At 50.4% G+C, this 20,815-nt stretch overlaps 1 protein-coding gene across 6 annotated transcripts; it reads right to left on the reverse strand.

Moving 5' to 3' along the window:
- Positions 1-271: 271 nt before the first annotated feature.
- Positions 272-18,779, reverse strand: TPM4 (tropomyosin 4). 6 transcript variants are annotated; one of them, XM_088673110.1, is made up of 10 exons: positions 18,307-18,779; positions 16,942-17,094; positions 13,241-13,366; positions 10,576-10,709; positions 9,516-9,633; positions 7,835-7,905; positions 6,010-6,085; positions 3,743-3,805; positions 3,572-3,641; positions 272-2,565 (listed from the first exon to the last, which is right to left on the reverse strand). In XM_088673110.1, exons 2-10 carry the CDS (start codon positions 17,053-17,055, stop codon positions 2,483-2,485), a joined length of 855 nt encoding a protein of 284 aa, XP_088529236.1. In that variant the 5' UTR covers positions 17,056-17,094; positions 18,307-18,779; the 3' UTR covers positions 272-2,482. The 6 variants fall into 6 exon arrangements, with proteins under 6 accessions (XP_088529236.1, XP_088529235.1, XP_034972912.1 ...); XM_088673109.1 differs by having other exon boundaries at positions 272-1,290; positions 18,307-18,563; XM_035117021.3 differs by lacking the exon at positions 18,307-18,779 and having other exon boundaries at positions 272-1,290; positions 16,942-17,132.
- Between the last annotated feature and the right edge of the window lie 2,036 nt (positions 18,780-20,815).

Here is a 20,815-nt window from a genome sequence, read left to right on the forward strand (position 1 = left end):
ATCAAACCTAAATCCGGCCCTGATTCATAGAATCATAGAGTTGGAAGAGACCACAAGGGCCACCCAGTCCAACCCCCTGCCAAGCAGGAAACACCATCAAAGCATTCTTGACATATGCCTGTCAAGCCTCTGCTTAAAGACCTCCAAAGAAGGAGACTTCACCACACTCCTTGGCAGCAAATCCCACTGCCAAACAGCTCTTACTGTCAGGAAGTTCTTCCTAATGTTTAGATTCATTATGTTAACAAATACCCCACAAAGTGGAAATGTGTATTGGGGGGGAAAAGGTTTTATTATTAGATGAAAAGCTTAAAAATAATAATAAAAATGCTATAGCCATGTTAACAGGATACATTTAGCGGGATGGGGTGATTGAATTCATGTTGCCCGTTTCCCTTCCTTCCACCCTCCTTGCAAAATAATAATAATAAATACAGAAGTGCAGAATCCGCCATTTCCCCATCAGAGCACCCTAAGATTGGCCAATGGGAAATGACTCCTGCTTTTTTTCTTCTTTTTTTGGTCTGCTTCTCAAGATGTTCAAGGAGACGAAACACACACACACATACACAAAGAAATAGTATTTTGGCACAGTTCTGTAAACTAGGAAGCCAGTACATCTCGCCTTCCTATGGAATGTGTAAGCTTCCAGTTCTACGAACTTTCTGTAAACGAGGAAGGCGGCGAAAAAAGCCGTCTTCCTGCAGAACGTGCAGGCTTTCTGCATAAACTTTGTGCTTCTGCAAGAGAGTTTCCCGCCCTTTTGCGACTGCAGGCAGCGGGAAAAGCAGCAAACAAAATGCTGCGACTACCGCCAAGAGCTCCGTCTCCCTGTCGCCTCAACTGGGCCCCTGCTCCCCGCACCCCTCGGTTTTGCACAAAACACGTGCGTTTCCAGTATCGAGAGAAGTTAGCACCGTTGGAGCAGCCCTGCGAGAAACGGATGCCTTGGCGCGCAGCTTTCCCGGTTTCGCAACATCCTGCCGCAGAGGATTACTAACAACAACAACAAAAAACTACATTCAGTTGGTGCCCAAAACCTCAATGCTTAAAGGGGGAAGAGAAGGTTGGCATTTTGTGTGATCTAAAAGGTGGGGAAGACGAGAGAGAGAGCAGGAGAGAAGGGGATTCAAAGAGGAAGCCGCTATTTTTCGCAGGATCCTTTCGGCTTCCCGAAGTCCGGATGCTTTTTTTCCCCCGCGCGGGGTTATATGCTGCCGAGCTCGCTGAGGGTTTGATCCAGCGTCCGGTGCAAAGTCAAGTTCTCTTCCTTCGCCTGGGCAACTTTTTCTGATGAGAATGAATGGGAGATAAGTTTCTTTTAAGACGCCCGTTTCAAGGGGTATGTCTGACTAGGACGGCTCTATTCCACCTTCTAGTTGCAGCCGACCAGTTGTGGGTTTTTTTTTATCAAGGCAGCCACCCCTCTGAATAAGCTTTTCCCCAGGCAAGCGCTTTTCTTACGCCTGGTGCATAAGTTTTAATGAAATTGAAGGAAACCAGATGTGCCCCCCCCCCGGTTTAATTCCCACCACCATCATCCCGGACAATGGGTTGGATGGAGAAGACTACAGTGGTCCCTCGACTTACAAATTACTCGACATATGTAGGTTTCGACTTACGAACGGGACAAATGGCCGAACGCTTGCGATTTTTTCTACATCTGAACGGAAACCGTTGGCGCCTTTAAATGCTGTTTTTTCGGCTTACGAATTTTTACATGCGGTTTTTTCGACTGACGAATTTTTCTGAATATTTTTTTTCCTATGGAAAACCGCGTTTCGACTTCCGAACTTTTCCGCCTACGAATGTGCATTCGGAACGGATTAAGTTCGTAAGTCGAGGGACCACTGTATTTGTCTCTGGAATCCGTGATCTCCGGCAAGCTACAAAAAAGGGCTGGGCTCAGATAGAAACAAGCCCTCTTTCTTGAGGGTTTGTGGAAATTCGGGTAAAAACCACAGCCACCCTCCCACCCTAAAATATCTAGCGCTGTGGTGTAATATTGAATTTATCTATTAGATTTGTCTACCACCCTTCATCAAAAGGGCAGTTTGCAGAATAAAATACAGGATAAAAACAAGGAAATAATTAAAAGCAGAACAGCAAACTGACATTTCCTGCATCTAGCTTTCAGCTTGGCTAGTTAGTCCATTTGAGGGCTGTTAAATCTTTCTTTTCTGTATTACCGGTAATTGTTTTAAACTATTAACTCAAGCCACCTTAGACCTCAGAAAACCGGCTAATAATAGGGATGCAATTGAGAGGGAGAGACGCCTTTCGTACAGGAAACGGAGAAAATGATTAAGCAGAGAGGAAATACAAGAACTTTAGGTGTTTTTTAATGGAAGCAAGTTTTTACAGAAAAAAAAGAAGACAGGAAAAAAGAGTGGAAAACTTGTGGATAAGGCACACAGAGGCAGCAAGTTCTTAGGCAGGGAAGGAGAGCCGGTAGAGAGATCGCACCGATCGATTTATCTTCCTACAAGGAAGTCATGTCGTTCAAAGCGTGGTCCAGCTCCTCGCTGATTGCTTTGTACTTCAGCTTTTGAGCGTACAGCTCGTCTGCCGGGCAGAGAAACAGAGCGAGAGGAGCAAGTTAGGAGGAAAGACAGAAGGGAGGAAAGGGAACGTTAAAAAAATACACACAGAAGGCTAGAGAAACATTCCAGAGGAGATTTTCAGAAAGATTTCAGCAATAAGAGAGGCATTAGTTTGTCCAGAACACTTCCACCTGCGTTAAAGCCCAGTCATTTTGCAAAAAGGACAATACAGTGGTACCTTGGTTCTCAAACTCCGACAACCCGGAAGTAAGTGTTTCGGTTTTTGAACGATTTTTAGAAGCCGAATGTCCAATGCGGCTGTCGGCTATTGTTTCCGGGGTGCCTGCACCAATCAGAAGCTGCGCCTTGGTTTCCGAACATTTCAGAAGTCGAACGGACTTCCGGAATGGATTCTGTTTGGGGCTTTGGTTTTTGCTCTTTATTTTGAGTTTCCGTTCTTGAGGCCTTTTTGGTTCATTTGTTTTTATGACTGCGTGGAGCCCAGTTCAGCTACTGATTGATTGTGCGACTGCGGAAATGGATAAAAGCCCTCCATCCAAACATCAGTGCAGGGAAGAAGAAGAAAATTTTCCCATTTTTTTCATCTACAATACTGTCTTATTTATTTTATAGTACAGTACATTGATGATTGCTTTCATTTTATGGATCAATGGTCTCGCTAGATAGTAAAATTCATGTTAAGTTGCTGTTTTAGGGGATGTTTTTAAAAGTCTGGAATGGATTAATCCGTTTTGCACTACTTTCTATGGGAAAAGCGCATCTTGGTTTTGGAACGCTTTGGTTTTGGAACGGACTTCCGGAACGGATTAAGTTTGAGAACCAAGGGACTGAAGTGACCCCCAAGACTTCCTGGTCATCATTCTCAGCCTGACCACACAGAGGTGAGAGTCCGGCCACAGCTCAGGGGGCAGATACGGACTTCCTGGGGCTAACCGCAAACATGCAGCGATAGAAACTAACTTGGCAACTTAAATCACACACACACTTCATACGCAACAGCCTCATACCTTCCAGGTCATCGATCGTCTTTTCCAGTTTGGCAACCGTTCTCTCTGCAAACTCGGCGCGCGTTTCAGCCTAGAGACACGGGGCGAGGGGACAAGAAAAGGGGGCCGTGACCACTGAGCAGAGACCCCCCAACCCACCCCAAAACCAACTCAGCCACCCAGGAGCCTAACCTCCTTCAGCTTGTCGGTCAGAAGCTTGATCTCCTCTTCGTACTTGTCCTCCTTTTCAGAGTACTATAAAAACAGGGCGAAAACAGACTCAATTATGCCTAGGAAATCCTGGGCAACAGCTGAAACCGCCGCTGCAAGCCCCCATTCCCTTTCCCTGGCCCACCCTCCTCTCCGAAGTCCATGATGATCTGCTTTCGCAGCAGAGCTCAAAGCCCTCATGGCGGGGAGTGGGGGCTTCTGTTCCACGCAACCCCCCGGCCATAACCGTGAGCCGCCCAGGGCCAAATCCCTAACGCAGCGATGGCCCAACTTGGCCCTCTAGCTGTTTTGGGACTACAACTCCCATCATCGCTAACTAACAGGACCAGTGGTCAGGGATGATGGGAACTGTAGTCCCCAAACATCTGGAGGGCCAAGTTGGGCCATCACTGCCCTAAAAGTCTATATACTGTAAGAGCTTGGACACCACTCTTCTGGGTTCCTCCTCCCTGCCCTAACGTGATGCTCTTGCTCTTGGGATGTAAGCCACTCAAGCAGTCAAGTACAGCATTCCCTGTTTTGCTAGAGCGGTCCTGCAGGGGATGTTGGTCCAACCAGTCAGAACTTCCTGTTACACCTGGCTGGAGCATCTTTCCTTTGCTTGTGACTAGTAGGTGGGCGTGACCTTTCCAGACCTGCTAAAAGGCCAAGTCACACAGCCACCTCCAGGGCCGGCGCATCCATTTAGGCGAACTAGGCAGCTGCCTAGGGCGCCAAAATGGAGGGGGCGCTGGCCAGTCTGCCCGCCACCGCCCCCCGGTGCTGCCTGGGGTCGTGCCTCCACTGCGCCTGTCACCTCCTGAGCGGCTTCAGGCTGCTATCCTGAGGCGCGCGCGTGCCTCCGGAGAACAGATGACAGCCGCAGTGGAGGTGGCCCCAGGCTCGTGCTCCCCACACGAAGCTCCGGGGAGTGTGAGCCTGGGGCCACCTCGCTGCGCCTCTCAGCTGCTTTTTATTTTTATTTTAATTTTTTCTACTTTTTAATTTTTTCTACTTTCCCATTTTTTCTACTTTCTATTTTTATTTTCCCTATTTTTTATTTTTATTTATTTAATTTTTTTATTAATGGGGGGGCAGAAGGTGATCTCGCATAGGGCGCAAAAAACCCTAGCACCGGCCCTGCCTGCCACCTCCCTTCTTTTCCATCCTGCCTGATTCCTGATTCCCCTAGACTGGACTGCCGGCTGCCAGCCAACAAGTTCCCCCAGGATATCTCCCCTATGGGGTAAACCTGTCTGTACATGTTTGCAACTTTAAGCCCAAAGGCTGATCGTGAGCAAAACTACTTTTTGTTACTTATGAATAAGACTGCGGGGTCTTTTATTCTTTTAGGAGGGCTCAAAGGGGCCTCACCAGGAATAACAGAACATATCTCAATCTGGGCAAGCCAGATTAAATTGTTAATAATAATAATAATATAATAATAATTTATTATTTATACCCTGCCCATCTGGCTGGGCTTCCCCTGCCACTCTGGGCGGCTTCCAACAAAATATTAAAATACAGTGATCCATCAAACATTAAAAACTTCCGTAAACAGGGCTGCCTTCAGATGTCTTCTAAAAGTCTGGTAGTTGTTTTTCTCTTTGACCTCTGGTGGGAGGGCGTTCCACAGGGCGGGCGCCACCACCGAGAAGGCCCTCTGCCTGGTTCCCTGTAACCTCACTTCTCGCAGGGAGGGAACCGCCAGAAGGCCCTCGGCGCTGGACCTCAGTGTTCGGGCAGAATGATGGAGGTGGAGACGCTCCTTCAGGTCTACTGGGCCAAAGCAGTTTCGGGCTTTCAAGGTCAGCACCAACACTTTGAATTGTGCTCGGAAACGTACTGGGAGCCAATGTAGGTCTTTCAAGAGTCTTAAGAGACTCACACGACCCTGCAACCAGTTTTCTGCTGCGTAAGAAGGGGAATGCACTCTGCTAAGTGAATAAACTTGCTAGCGCAACTTAGGAAGGGTAATATTAATCAATATATCCTCTCCTGCCAACCTCGAGATTCCCACACACGCCAGTCACCCCGAGGTGGGCAGCGTCCCGGGGCTGCCTCTTCAAGAGCCAAAACAGGGAAGCATCAAGGATCACGATGCCCCCCAACTTGTCTGCAGGAGGCTGCTCTCCACAAACAAGGTTGGGCTTGAGGGGGGGCTGGGGAGAAGAGACCCCCCCCCTTCCCAGCCAGCCCTGCCAAGTCCGCCTCTTCAATCCCAGCCTCTTCCAAGGCTTACTACCAACCTTCTCCGACTGAGCTTCAAGCGACTTGAGGTTGTTGGTGACGTTCTTTAGTTCCTCTTCAAGGTCACCGCATTTCCTGCCAGGGGGCGAAATACAGCCTGGAGGTCAGCGCTTGTCATCCCCCCCCCACTCTCCCAGGTGGGTCTCCCCCCCCCCGCTTTGTTTAACAACACATTCAAAAGCCCCCTTAACTTTAAACCAGGGGTCAGCAACCTTTTTCAGCAGGGGGCCAGTCCACTGTCCCTCAGACCTTGTGGGGGGCCGGATTAGATAGATAGATAGATAGATAGATAGATAGATAGATAGAGATAGAGATAGAGATAGAGATAGAGATAGAGATAGAGATAGATATATTGGGGGGTTTGAATGAATTCCTATGCCCCACAAATAACCCAGAGATGCATTTTAAATAAAAGGACACATTCCACCCATGTAAAAACACCCTGATTCCCGGACTGTCCGTGGGCCGGATTGAGAAGGCGACTGGGCCACATCCGGCCCCCGGGCCTTAGGTTGCCTAAAGGTAAAGGGACCCCTAACCATTAGGTCCGGTTGCGGACGACTCTGGGGTTGCATCGCTCATCTCGCTTTATTGGCGGAGGGAGCCGGCGTACAGCTTCCAGGTCATGTGGCCAGCATGATAAAGCCGCTTCTGGCGAACCAGAGCAGCACACGGAAAAACCGTTTACCTTCCCGCCAGAGTGGTACCTATTTATCTACTTGCACTTTGACGTGCTTTCGAACTGCTAGGTTGGCAGGAGCTGGGACCGAGCAACAGGAGCTCACCCCATCGCAGGGATTCGAACCACCGACCTTCTGATCGGCAAATGTGGTTTAACCCACAGTGCCACAACACCGGATTTAGAAGGCGACTGGGCCACATCCGGCCCACAGGCCTTAGGTTGCCTACCCCGCTTTAAATTCTCTCTGGGAGATGATATATAATTTAAAAAAGTTTAAAATAACCTTTGTATAAAAAAAAACCCCAGAAGCCTTCTTATTAGGAATTATAGGTACAGGACCAGAAAAGAGAGTTTATGTACGCCACAACAGCCGCACGGATGCTAGTAGCCCAGAGATGGAAGGAAGAAATAACCCTGACCAGGGAAGAATGATGGGCTATGCTGAAATGGCAAAATTAACTGGGAAGCTCAGAAACCAAGAAGACAAGAATGGGGAAAGTTTTTAATCTGCTCACGAGACCATTGCAAGCAGGTTAAAACATCAGCAGGATTTTAACCACATTTGTAAAATAATTGAAAATATGGATAATTTGGAGGGATAAAAGCTTGAGTAAGTATTGATATGCAGTTGTAAATATTATTATTAGGGCCCATGGAAGGAATTGGGGGGGGGGAGAGAGTTGGGAAATTCAGAGTTATCTCGATATTTGGATCTTGAGTTGTTCTTTGTTGTACATTTATATTTTTTACAATCCAATAGAAAAATTATTTATATATATATATATATATATACTTCAAACACTGCCTTTGGTGGGCGAGCCGACTCCCTTATTTATTGCAGAATCCCAATATTCGCACAAACGAGAGAGTCTCTGGGCTGAAGTGGGGAATTCAGGTCCAGTTGCCACGACCCTGAGCAGAGGTGGGGGCAATCTGTGCCCCCCCCAGACTCTTAATTCCCATTAGCCTCCTGCTCCCCCAATCCCTGGAAACCCCCATGTCCCACTAAAATCGAGGCACCGCCAAAAAAAACCCACCCCACTGAGATCACGCCCAAGTGGGGTACTGAATGGAAACCGCCAGAGAGATCTCTTTCAAAAGCAACCTCGTGGCTCCATTCACATGCACCAAGGGATACTCACAATTCGGAAACCTCCGCCCGTTCTTCTGCTCTTTCCAGTTCTCCCTCCAGAATGACCAGTTTCCGGGCAACCTGCAGGAAGCGTGGCGGATCAGAGAAGGCGAAACCCCAGGAGCCGTGCAGGGCTCCAAAAACAGAGGGGCAGGAAAGACCCAAAAGGAATTTCCTCCCAATGGCAAAGCAGTCGGCTGGAGACAAATCTGAAAGTTTGCAAGGAGCCCATCGGTTTCAGAGGGCGAAATGGGAGAGAAGGAGCCCAGAATTGGAGGGGGCTACCAGTTTATGAAATCGTGGGGGCAGCCTGTAACACACACCATAATAATCCTTGACCTTCCAAGCTGGGGCATGGATAGACCCAGGGCCGGATTGAGGCTTGATGTGGCCCTCAGCTCCTTTATAGGTCCAGCTGTCCTTTGTCAACAACAAATGGTCGCTGTTTTTTTGTGTTGGAAAATGCTAGGTGGTCATTTATGGACCTCATAGGTATCTCAAGCCATTTGCACATAACATATAGGAGCCAACGTAACACAAAAAAACAGTTGCTCTATGTTGGGTTTATTATATTTGGGAAATGTACATCCAGGTGTTTTTTCCCCTTTGAATTTTTTTGGGGGCCCCCAAGAGAGCAGGGCCCTAAGCTATAGCTTGTTTAGCTTATACGTAACTCCGGCACTGGTCATAGACTTCACGTGGCGTGAAAGAAAAGATTTGCAAAACCCAGATAGGAACACAGGAAGCCGCCAAATTGGGGGGGGGGGCTTTGACATGCCCCTGGCCTCCAGGCCGGATGCTACCCTCCGAGCTGCAGGAAGTGACCTCACAACTTTATCTCTTGATCTAACGATTGCAGCTTGCTCTGCAAGGAGCAATGCCCAAATCGCAGAGCCAGCGATTTATCTCCCAGTCTCTGCTGTTGCAAAAAAAAATAAAAAAAAAATGCAAAGATTCAGGTTCCGGTGAAGTTATATTTTGCCAGAACCTTCAGATTTGGTATCACTGCTTTCCGTTCATGCAGCTGAGCACTTCCCTGTTTCCATATATCCTCGTTAAAGAGAATCAAATACTGACTTTTAAAGGGGGGAGGGTGTTTGTCAGACTATCACATTGATATTTGTGGGGCTTGAGATTGAAAGGCAGAGAAGGTCTCTGCTGGAATGGCAAATCTTCAGCATAATTACAGCAGACACTTTGCTGAAACGTTCATTGATAAATAATACAATTAAATCTGTTATTTTCTCTCTACTAAAATTTTGATTCCTGCTCTTCAGTTTGGAAACCTTGTTATCATTACGTCTTGGTCTCTTTCTAGGGCTTTCGAATGTTTCCTGTTCTCTTCGTGATTTTGCCTGAACCCAAAAGTGATGTACGCTTTCTGTTTGTTTAAATATGAACAGATTTAGGAACTCGCTTCTAAAACTCCAGAAAAATTTTTTCCCTCTTCATACAAAAATAACCTCACTGAATGAAAAAAAAAATACGAACCCATTTTTGCTTAAGAATTAGTTTCGAAAATGCCTTTAAAAAAATTAACGATTAGCTTTTTTGAACGATTCAGGTTCATTTTGCCTGCGGCAAGGAACTCCAAAGGGGGCGTTTTAGCTGCTGCTAGACGGGTCTGCATTCAAAGCTAGCCCTGCGCAGCCCCCACCACTTCCCCCCCCAGGAGAGCCCCCCCAACTCACCTCTTCATATTTGCGGTCGGCCTCCTCTGCGATGTGCTTGGCTTCCTTCAGCTGCATCTCCTGAATTTCCATTTTCTCCTCGTCCTTCATGGCTCTGTTTTCGATCACCTTCATGCCTCTGGAGACACAAGGGGAGCCATTCTGAACGCCCACCCACCCGTCCTTCCCCACCTGCAACGCTCAAGGCCCTTGGGTCGGCGTTTTGTCTTGTCGGATGAGACCAGATCGAGCCCATGGGTTGGAATAGAGAGACATCTACTTCGGGGTCTACTCATTCCCACAGTCGTGGCTGGGGACAAATCCTAAATTGTGCAAAGGTGGGAGGGAAGACTCCCTTGCCCCCCCCCAACTACTCTGCAACCAGGAAGGGCGTCTACCAGCTTCATTTGAGACCCTCCCTGCCCGCAGACTGTCCGGCCAGAGTGGTGCATGCTCCGGTTATCTCCCACTTGGACTACTGCCATGCACTCTCCGTGGGGCTACCTTGGAAGGTGACCCAGAAACTGCCACTAATCCAGAATGCAGCAGCCAGACTGGGGACTGGGAGCGGCCGCCGAGATCATATAACACCGGTCCTGCATTGGCTCCTGGGATGTTTCTGAGCACAATTCAAAGGGTTGGTACTGAACTTGAAAGCCCTAAACAGCCCAGTATACCTGAAGGAGTGTCTCCACCCCCAGCGTCCAGCCCGGACATGGAGGGCCAACTCCCAGGGCCTTCCGGCGGTCCCCTCCCTGCGATAAGTGAGGTTGCAGGGAACCAGGCAGAGGGCCTTCTCGGTAGTGGCCCCTGCCCTGTGGAACTCCCTCCCACCAGATGTCAACTTTTAGAAGATATCTGAAGGCAGCCCCCCCTGTATAGGAAAGTTTTTGATGCTTGGTGTATTATTATGTTTTTGTGTGTGTTGGAAATCGCCCAGAGTGGTGGGGTACAAATAATAAAATTATTATTATTACAGTATTACTATTACTACTACTACTACTTTGGCCAGCCCCAGCTGCTGTGGGGCTACGGATCCTGCCCTGCAAGCCGCTTTCGCCACGTGCAAAGTTGAAGGTACCTCTCGCTTTCGTCAGCCGCCTTTTCCGCTTCCTCCAGCTTCTGCAAAGCGGTAGCGAGACGCTCCTGGGCCCGATCCAATTCCTCTTCCACCAGCTGGATCCTGCGGTTCAGAGCGGCCACCTCCCCTTCTGCCTGTGGGGAAACACAGAGGGGGGAGGCGAGGGGGGGTTGAGCCACTGGGAGTTGGATGATGCAAGGACAAAATCCGGGAACCCCCCTAACCCCACCCACCTTCTCTCTCCAGCTCTGGCTAACTGGGTGCTCCTGAGGCTAGGGGGGGATGGTTTAAGTTTTAGGGTTCCCCCCCCCCGTGCCCACATTTCCACCCATGGCCAGTGGGAAATGGCGTCAACGGGTCTCCTGGGGGGGGGGGCCTCTCCCCTTGCTTCCTACCTGGCAGCCCCTGAAAGGCCCGGAAAGAGAAGGAGGAAGACGCCAGGCGAGGACAGGTAGGAGAGAAAAAGCAGCAGGAGGAGGAGAAGAAGCAGGAGAGCAGGATGTGTCCCATCCCTTCGGATCGAGGTCCGGCCCGGGGGTCCCCCCTCCTCCAGGCATCCAGGCGCAGCGGGAAGGAGGCGCAGAAGGAGCCGAGAGGAGGCGCGCGGCCCGGGAGCATCTTGCAGAGGCGTCGGGCGGAGCCTCGACGGCTAAGGCTCTCCCTCCTCCTCATCCTCCGGGCTCCCCCCGGGGGGCGCTCCTCGCCCTTTCCCGGCTCCCGCGCAAGGCGATCCTAAGCGAGGGGAACGGGCGGCGGCGGCAGCGACGGCGCGCCCTTCTCCCCCGACGGGGCGTCCCGGGGCAGCAGGAGCGAGGAGAAAAAGGAGGAGGAGAGCGGAGAGAGAAAGGTTGGAGAGAGGCGCAAAGTGGAGCCAGCCCGGCGGTGGAGTTGCGCCGCGCCCTGCCGGCCGAGGCTCTCCTTCCGACGGCTCACTTTCTCGCGCAGCTCGCGCTCCTGGTCGCGCTGGCGCTGCAGGATCTGGGCGCGGTCCTCGGCCTCGTCGGCCTCCTGCTGCAGCGCTTGGATCTTGCGCTTCACCGCCTCCAGGGAGCCCGTGGCGGCGGCCATCCCGTCGGAACCCGGCGACACACGTGGAGGCGCCAACGGCCAAGGGAGCAGCAGCGACGGCCAAGGGAAGCCAAGGGCGGGCGCGGCTCCTCTCCGGTCCGGTGCGGGGTGGCGAGGGCGCAGCGGCGTCGGGAGGGAGGGAGGAGGGGGAGGGGCCGGGGGAGGGGCCGTGACGTCGGCACCGCTGGCGCATCATGACGTGGCCACCTCTGGGACAACCCCGAGGACAGCCCCCTCGGCGTGACGCGCAAAGCAGCGAGGGCACCTCCGAGGTCCGCTAGCCGGGACGGGGCGGGCAGAGCCGGCTGGGCTGCTGCGCCGGTGCTGCTGCTGCTCCTGCTAAGGGGACAGGGAGCCCCCAGCGATCAGACGGGACCCCCCCTCTGTTTGAGGGAAGCAACCCTGGACGGAGCCCCCCCCCTCTGCTCACCTGGGCCGGCAGGTGTCTCTGCTAAAGGCAACGTAGCTCGCCAGGGGGGATCTAGGGGGAGCAGGGCACCCCAATATTTTCAAGAGGCCCCCCCAAAAAAATAAATAAATTCCGCAGTGCTCCTCCAAAGGGGCTTTGGAAAGCCCTGGGTCCCCAGCCGAGGCGCACTGGTGAAAGGCGCCGTGGCCATGGGCGTAGCCCCCCCCCCCCAAAAAAAATCCTCAAAAGTCATTTGCTGAGATTCTGTCCGTCCGTCCCCCTCTAGAATTCCTCTTTACTAGCCTGAGTTGTTCAAAATATCCTTCCACTCCTCCTAGTTAATTTTGCTGCTGCTCAGATGCCTGGTTCTCCTCTTTAAATTCTTTAAAGCAGGCATCCCCAAACTGTGGCCCTCCAGATGTTTTGGCCTACAACTCCCATGATCCCTAGCTAACAGGACCAGTGGTCCGGGAAGATGGGAATTGTAGTCCAAAACATCTGGAGGGCCAAAGTTTGGGGATGCCTGCTTTAACCATTCCCCAAAGTCTCCCTCCTCTTCTCTTGAATCTTGGATTTCTTAATCCTTGCAGCCAGCATTTTAGCCCATCTTTTATTCCATCTGGCACCCCCTGCTCTCCAAATGTCTTGGCCCAACCAACCTGCCCCCCTCAACATACATTTTATATTTCTTCTTCAGCCCCCATCACGAGCACAGTTGAACTTTTTAAGGGAGGTCGTCCGAAGCTTTTTTAGCTTTCCTTCTTTGGGAAACCGCCCAAAGTTGTTGAGCTTTCTTTGGGAGGGGTACCCAAAGCCACGGTGCCCCTCCCCCCACAGCCCCAGTGCCACCCCATCTCCCCCACCCTACCCAGTCTTCCTACGCTACTGGCACCCATCAGCTATTGCAGCTAGTACACTCCTGTTGCTCAGTCCCAGCTCCTGCCCACCTAGCAGTTCGAAAGCACATCAAAGTGCAAGTAGATAAATAGGTACCACTCTGGCGGGAAGGTAAACAGCGTTTCCGTGCGCTGCTCTGGTTCGCCAGAAGCGGCTTTATCATGCTGGCCACATGACCTTGAAGATGTACGCCGGCTCCCTTGGCCAGTAAAGCGAGATGAGCGCCGCAACCCCAGAGTCATTCGCGGGCCCCTCCCCCAGCCCCAAGTTTGGCATGGTCGGCCTACGTACATCCGTGGCTTTCTTGTCCGCCTGCTCCAGCTTCTCCTGAGCATCCTTGAGGGCTTCAGAGTATTTGTCGAGCTCATCCTCGGTGCCTTTGAGCTTCTTCTGCAGAGTCACCAGCTCATCCTCCACCTGCCCAAAGAGAGGGAGAGATAATATTGTAGATTATTACATACACATCACTTGGGAAGACAGGCGGACAAATGCCGGTGTCCTGGAAGAAGCAAAGATCTCCAGCGTCTAAGCGATGTTTCTTCCACAGCAACTTCTCTGGACTGGTCATGTTGTGCGGACGCCCGATGATCGTCTTCCAAAGCAACGCCTCTATTCCAAACTCAACAAAAGAGGTTCAAAGACTCTCTCAAGGCAAATCTTTAAAAATGCAGTATAAACACCGGCAATTGGGAAGCACTGGCCTGCGAGCGCTGCAGTTGGAGAACAGCCTTGACCAAAAGTGTTGTGGGCTTTGAAGACACTCGAACTCAGGATGCAAGGGAGAAATGTGCTAAGAGGGAGGCACGGTTGGCAAACCCTCACCGGGATCAACTCCTGCCCGGAAACCTATGTCCCCACTGTGGAAGGACGTGTGGATCCAGAATTGGCCTCCACAGTCACTGTTGACTGTCGAAACAAAATAAAAAAATTCCTTCCAGCAGCACCTTAAAGACCAACTAAGTTTTTATTTTGGGATGAGCTTTCGTGTGCATGCAGAAGTCCCCAGGCGCTTATGTAGGGAAAGGGTGGGGAGGGGGTATCACTCAGAAGGGTGGTGGTATCTGAAGAAGTGTGCATGCACACGAAAGCTCATACCAAAATAAAAACTTGGTTGGTCTTTAAGGTGCTGCTGGAAGGAATTTTTTTTATTTTGTTTCGACTACGCCAGACCAACACGGCCACCTACCTGTTAAGACTGTGTTCATGGAAGACAATCTTCCTCGGCTACGAAGCATTGCCAAAGAAGAAAAACATAGGGGGTTGGGTTGCCATATGTCCTATATATCCCAGACACGTCCTCTTTTTCAGGATTAAATTTGGATTTTTTAAAATCTGACAAAATGTCTGGGTTTTTTCGTTTGGTGTTTTTCTTTACAGTAAACCAAGAAAAAATTCCTAGTGCATTTGACTCAGATCTAAGCTGGCCTGCAGCAAGAATTGCCATCCACCAGGAATCTTTTTTTTTTAATGTTGCACTCCTTGCTTCCACAGGGGAGAAGGAAACACCAAGAGGAAAAAACCACAACAAGGCAGACTTACCGTACTTTGTTGGGTCAGACAACAGCGTTTTATTTCAATATTAAATTGTGATACACTCTTGCAACCGCTTATGGAAAACTACCCCTTTGCTCCTTGGGCCAAGCAGCCCAAAAATGTATTCCGGAGCTTTATCTCTCTCTCTCTCCCCCACCTTCCCTTATAAATCCATCCTGCTTTCTCAAAGCAACTATTTATATCATTCCAGGCCGGAGCTGAGTGCCAGTTTCCCTGGTTCTGAAGAGCACTCCCCTTATCTTGTGGCTGGCCAGCGATAAAGTTATCAGGCTGTGGGAAAGAACGACCTGTGCTGCCCTTTGCAATGTTCTCTTTTGGGGGGGGGATGGCGGGCGGGGGAGCCTGAGGCTACTTCTCACTCGTCCCCTTCCCCACTCACCTGGCCTTGAGCCAACACCATAATGGCCCTTCTCCTTCCGCAGACCCTCCAAGTGCCCCTATTTTCCAGGGACAGCCCCAGATTTACAGAAGCTGCCCTGGTTTCTGATATGAACCCACTTTTCCTTAGGACGTCCCTATTTTCATGGGAGAAATGTTGGAGGGGATGGAATAGGAGGTCCCTATTTTCATGGGGAAAATGTTGGAGGGGATGGAATAGGACGTCCCTATTTTCATGGGAGAAATGTTGGAGGGGATGGAATAGGACGTCCCTATTTTCACGGGAGAAATGTTGGATCGGATGGAATAGGACGTCCCTATTTTCATGGGAGAAATGTTGGAGGGGATGGAATAGGATGTCCCTATTTTCATGGGAGAAATGTTGGAGGGGATGGAATAGGACATCCCTATTTTTACGGGAGAAACATTGGAGGGGATGGAATAGGAGGTCCCTATTTTCATGGGGAAAATGTTGGAGGGGATGGAATAGGACGTCCCTATTTTCATGGGAGAAATGTTGGAGGGGATGGAATAGGACGTCCCTATTTTCACGGGAGAAACGTTGGAGGGGATGGAATAGGATGTCCCTATTTTCACGGGAGAAACGTTGGAGGGGATGGAATAGGACGTCCCTCTTTTCACGGGAGAAACATTGGAGGGGATGGAATAGGACGTCACTATTTTCATCGGAGAAATTTTTCTCCTCCATTTGACAGGTGCTGCGGTTGCCCAGTGTGTTAATGGGCCGCTCCCTGCTTTGGGTTTGGGGGGCTACGGCCGAGAGACAGCTGAGCCTGGGCCTTTGGTGCCAGCTGGAGTGGCTTAAACTGCCGCTGGGGGAACAGAGGGAGCGGGAGAGAGGAGGCAGCCTGGCCTCACCACCCCTGGGACCCAGAGTTTGCCAGCACCTGATCCCAAAAGGTCAGCCTTAAACCCAGGTAGCGAGCTGTCCGTGCTCTTCCCTGGGTGCCGAGAGCTGCAAATAAATGCCTCTTAATCCTGCCCATCACATCCAGCCATGAGCTCATCTGTCCTTCATGGGAAATATGAGGAAGGGAAGCAGCTAGCCTTCCACCAAGCACTGTTGTGTGGGGAAATTCGGGGGGAACCAGTGAGATCGCTGGGCTGCCTCTGCTCTGCTTGTCCAGACTCAAAAAGGATAAAAGCAGCGAGAAGAAGCTATGGAGGGTTCCTGCGGACCAGAATCTGCGTCTTGGAGGAGTGAACAGGCCCCATTTCAGCCCCAGCAGGGGCTTACCTGACAGTAAACCCATTAGAAGCTGCTTCTGAAGACACCTATCAGTTTGTGCCTCAGTGGCATGGTCTGTAGAATGGGCATAATTCTGCGGCTGAACCGCCCTGGGGAAAGTGCAGGCAATGGGGGATGGGGAGCATTCTGAGAAGAGCAGGAATCCAAGCCCACCCCCATTGGGGTCCTTTCAACCCTACAATTCTCCCCCCCCCCCCAAAAAATATATCGTTGAATTTATATACCTCCCTGCCAGTTCACAGGATAAAACCAGAATATAAATCTGCATGCCCTTTATATACACCCCCTAGACAAAATTCCTCAATTTACATCCTTGGCTCTCTTCCCAACCGACCTCCCTTGAGCAAATCTCTTATTTCGCCGGCTGGCGAGAATGTCTTTATTATTTTTCACAGGTTGCAAAATTTGCCCCGGCTGCAAGGAAGTTGAGAGCTAGGCACCAAGAGAAGTATCATAAGGGTGTGTGTGAGAGAGAAGTGGGGTGCTTAACTTACGCAAGAGTGATTTTTTTTTTGCATTTTTGTATGTTTGCTGTTGTCGTCGTTTTAAATCAATTATTTGCATCCTACGCATTGCGACCAATTGCGGCGGCTTATAGCTTTTTAGCAATAAAGATCATTCCGTATAAATCTACGGAACACATAATCAAAATTAAAACAATGCTACCATAGCAGCAGCACGGACGATTAATGCATGTATTAAACCTCCTCATGGGGCAGTTTGATCCCACCTCTCCCCCCACATGGCCCCCCAAGCCTGTTGCCCCCTCACCTGTCTTCTGCCCCCTCACCTGTTTGCACTTGTCCTCTGCCGCCTTCTTGTCCGCCTCGGCTTGTTCTGCCCGGTCGATGGCGTTCTCCTTGTCCAGTTTCAACATCTGCATTTTCTTCTTGATGGCCTCCATCTTTGCAGCTGGGGGGTCGGCGTCTTCCGGGGAGAGATTCTGTGGACAGAGTTAGGACAGAGGGCAGCCAGGCAAGCAGGCAGGCGACCGGGGGGCACGGTTTTAAACTCCTGGCTGTGCTGACGTAGCTGCCCCCCCCCCTCCCGTGGGTCTCATGCCAGGCAACCCTTTCCAAGCGATAAGAAGGGAGGAATCTCGCCAGCACTCGGCCGGCACCTTATTTGGAGCTTGGCGTCTTTAAAGAAAAGAAAAGCACTTGTTTCCATTTTTAACTTTCCGGCAGAAGTGGGTGCCTGGGCCAGGGACACAAAGCTCCCTCGCTGGCACTCTGGGGCAGGCGAGCCAAGACTCGGCCCGACCCATAGGAAAGGATTCAGGACCCTCCCAGCCACCATAGGTGGGAATGAAGCAAGGAGATATTGCAACCAGTATGCAGGGCCTTGGGCTCAGCCGAAACACGTGGGCTTCCGAGTGAAATAGCAAACTCTGCTCAAACGCAGTGAGTTCCCAAGGTTGTAGCAGCAGCAGCTGCAGGGCAGGACTCGAACCCACAGCTTCCAGTTCCGAGAAAGAAGAGATTCCGGCTAAACATCAGGAAGAACTTTTGGTTTGACCGTGAGGCGGAAGGGGGCGGACTCTCCTTCCTTGGAGGGTTTTAAGCAGAGGTTGGGTGGCCACCCGTCGGGGATGCTTTAGACGAGATTCCTGCATTGCAGGGGTTGGACTGGATGAGCGCTGGGGGTCCCTTCCAACTCTACGATTCTTGTGATTCATAATTGGAAAGATGGCGGCGACTGCAGCCCAGCAGCAAGCAAAGTGCATGGCAGGAAGCTGGAAACAGAATACTAGGTGACGGAGTATTTTGGAGGCTGCTCTCGCGCTCCCTCGCACAGCGGCCTTTGCATTCCAGCTCAGTGCTGCTTGCTTCTGCTGCTTACATTTATATCCAGATGAAAGCCCAGTAGAAACGGGTCCTCGCCGCTGCAAGCACTTTTAGGCCCCGCGAAAATCATAACTTGTCACAACCAGATCTCTGCCTTTTGTTCCTCCTTGGGGTTGCCTGGCTGAGCCCAACTCTGCAAAAGCCGTCTCCTTTCCGTCTATAGGGAGAAGTCGTCATGTTTGCAAAATTGCTTGCGGAAGCTGAGCCGAGGTCCTGCGGAGGGCCACGCAAAGGGCGCCTTTCGAGCATGTGCAAAGCGCCCTCCTTTCCTTCCTTGTATCTGAGCTCCTGTGAGAATCTGGGCTCACCTTTTCGAAACAGCCTCTTGCAAACCAACTGCTGGGGAAGAGGTTGAGGCTCTGGGAAGCTCTTCCACTTCAGGCCCAGGATTTCTTGGCACTGGGGCGGCTGCCCCGAAGGTAATGGCCCATTTCCCAGATGCTTTGAGAGGGAAGCCCCTCTCCAGGAGAGCCGTTTCTCAGCCCCCAGGCCAGGCAGCCGGAGAAGAGCTCTGGTTCAGAGCCCAGTCGAAACGGGATCCGTCTCCCAGGAAATGGCGAGGCCGCCGGTCCGAGGCCTTTTATGGCGAACTTCGAACAAACATCGAGGGAATTGAGAGAGGAGGCTTTGGGGAAGAGGGGGGTGGGCGGGGGAGGAGGCAGCCGTAGCGGAAAAGCAAAGCAGGGAGACAGCGGAACAGGTGTCTGGCTGGCAACTAGGTAGAAATAAAAGCGGAGACGAGGTTGCAGGCTCATCTGGGCTGCAAAATACTTTTGCGTGTGGTCAGTTTTTATGAAGACTTGGCTACAGAGCTGCAGACATAACATTTTAAGTGTGTTTTGAGTGCATTGTACAAATGGGGCATTAGGTGGCGCTGATGAGTTAATGGCAAATTCCATATACAGTACTGTATATTTTACAATGGTTTTTTAAAAGCATTTTCACAGCGTTTTTAAATATCTGTGTAGATTCAGCTGTAGGTTCCCATTCCAGGGTGGAGGTCTGAACGCAGAGGGGAAGAAAGTGGGTTTTTTCCTTTAGTTTGTGTACAACCGAATATGTTCTTAACTCTTCTTTGTCTTCTTCTTTGGCGATCCCTCGTAACCGAGTAAGATTGTCTTCCATAAACAAGATTTTAACAATGGATCCGTAAGTGACTGTTGAGGCTAATTCTGGATCCACACGTCCTTCCACTGTGGGGACATTGGTTTCCAGGCGGGAGTTGATCCTGGTGTGGATTTGCCAAGTGCGCCTTCCTCTTAGCACATTTCTCCCTTGTGTCCTGAGTTCGAGTGTCTTCAAAGGCCACGACACCTTTGGTAAGGACCATTACACTCATAGAGTGTAGTGGCGTTTGCGGATGAGCCCAGGAAGAAATCTGGGAGGGGGTGGGCTGTTAGTCAGGATGAGTCACGGGGCGTGCCTTGAATTTGATTGACAGGCAATTCTAATTTAACCAACACGTTGCTTTCATTTTCCCCATTCTTGGAAAAGTTTGTGAATTCCCCGCCCGCCTGTATTCAGGGGCCCAGTAGGAATTTTGCCACTTGGCTGATTGGCTGTTGCCATTTGGTTTTTGCCTACTGTCAAGCAATTTGTCACAACTTGTTAGGTTGGCCGTTAGGCTTTGGTTAAATGGTATAGGAGGGGCATGGCTTAAAATGCCTACCCCCCTTATTTGCTCCTTATAGAAGTATTCCGTTAAAGGAATCCTGGGGCTCAGGGACTCTAGTCCATCATCCGGCCATAGGCAAGGATGGTGTGTCCATTACAGAGCCGAGCCTTGGGGAACACTCCTTGGGGGAAGGAGAGTGCAGTGAACCGTACCTCCAATCCCTTGGGGTGTTTACTTGACTTACCAACCACTAGGTAAGTCGGAGCTGGTCCTGACCCAAATGGTCAGATGGAATTGGTCCTGCCCAACCGGGCAGATGGTATGGTCCTTACCCAGTGGTCAGATGGAAATGGTCCTGTCCCTTAGAGTGGACAGAAGGATTAACCAAAGCCTAAGCCAACACTCAGAATTAAAATTGTATTTAAATAAAGTTGTGGCCAAAATAATGCCCCAAAACCAAACCTAAATTATTGTGTCAGTTGTGAGTTATTGGGATTTCTGGTGGGCTTTGTCACGCAAAGGCTGTTCTCCAACTGGAGCACTCGCAGGCCAGTGTTTCCCAGTTGTTGGTGTTTATACTACATTTTTAAAGATTTGCCTTGAGTGAATCTTTGAACCTCTTTTGTTGACCACCAGGCATTACGCTTTCCATTTTTAAGTTTGGAATAGAGGAGTTGCTTTGGAAGACGATCATCAGGCATCCGCACGACATGACCAACCTTACTATATGCTTGTGAAACATGGACCACTTAGCGTATAAACGCCATCTCCAACTCCTCGCTCTTAATTATGATGATGAAGAATGTTGTTGTCGTTGTTGTTGTTATTGATCACCACTTGCCCTTCACCCCAAGACCTCAGGGCATACCCTCCAACATTTCTCCCATGAAAACAGGGACATGCTATTCTATGATGATTAATGGATAATTTTATTATTATACCCCATCCATCCAACTGGGTTGACCCAGACACATACAGTATATAAAAACAAAATTGAACATGAAGAAACTTCTCTTTACACGGCAGCCTTCAGATGTCTTCTAATGGTTGTAAAGTTACTTACCTCCTCCTTATTATTATTGAATAGGACGTCCCTATTTTCAGGGGAGAAACGTTGGAGGGGATAAAATAGGACGTCCCTGGGGTGAGCTCCCGTTGCTCGGTCCCAGCTCCTGCCAACCTAGCAGTTCGAAAGCACGTCA

Source organism: Zootoca vivipara, chromosome 6 (assembly GCF_965207765.1).
Source record: "Zootoca vivipara chromosome 6, rZooViv2.hap1.1, whole genome shotgun sequence".
In the NCBI taxonomy this organism is placed as follows: domain Eukaryota; kingdom Metazoa; phylum Chordata; class Lepidosauria; order Squamata; family Lacertidae; genus Zootoca; species Zootoca vivipara.

Bases quoted from the DNA above. Each gene is read 5' to 3' on its own strand.
- TPM4 (XM_088673110.1), bottom strand. From the start codon at position 17,055: ATGGAGGCCATCAAGAAGAAAATGCAGATGTTGAAACTGGACAAGGAG. The intron at 10,710-13,240 runs GTACGTAGGCCG...GTTTCCCCACAG, and splicing joins CGGACAAGAAAGCCACGGAT to GCAGAAGGGGAGGTGGCCGC. The intron at 2,566-3,571 runs GTATGAGGCTGT...TCTGCCCGGCAG, and splicing joins GACGATCGATGACCTGGAAG to ACGAGCTGTACGCTCAAAAG.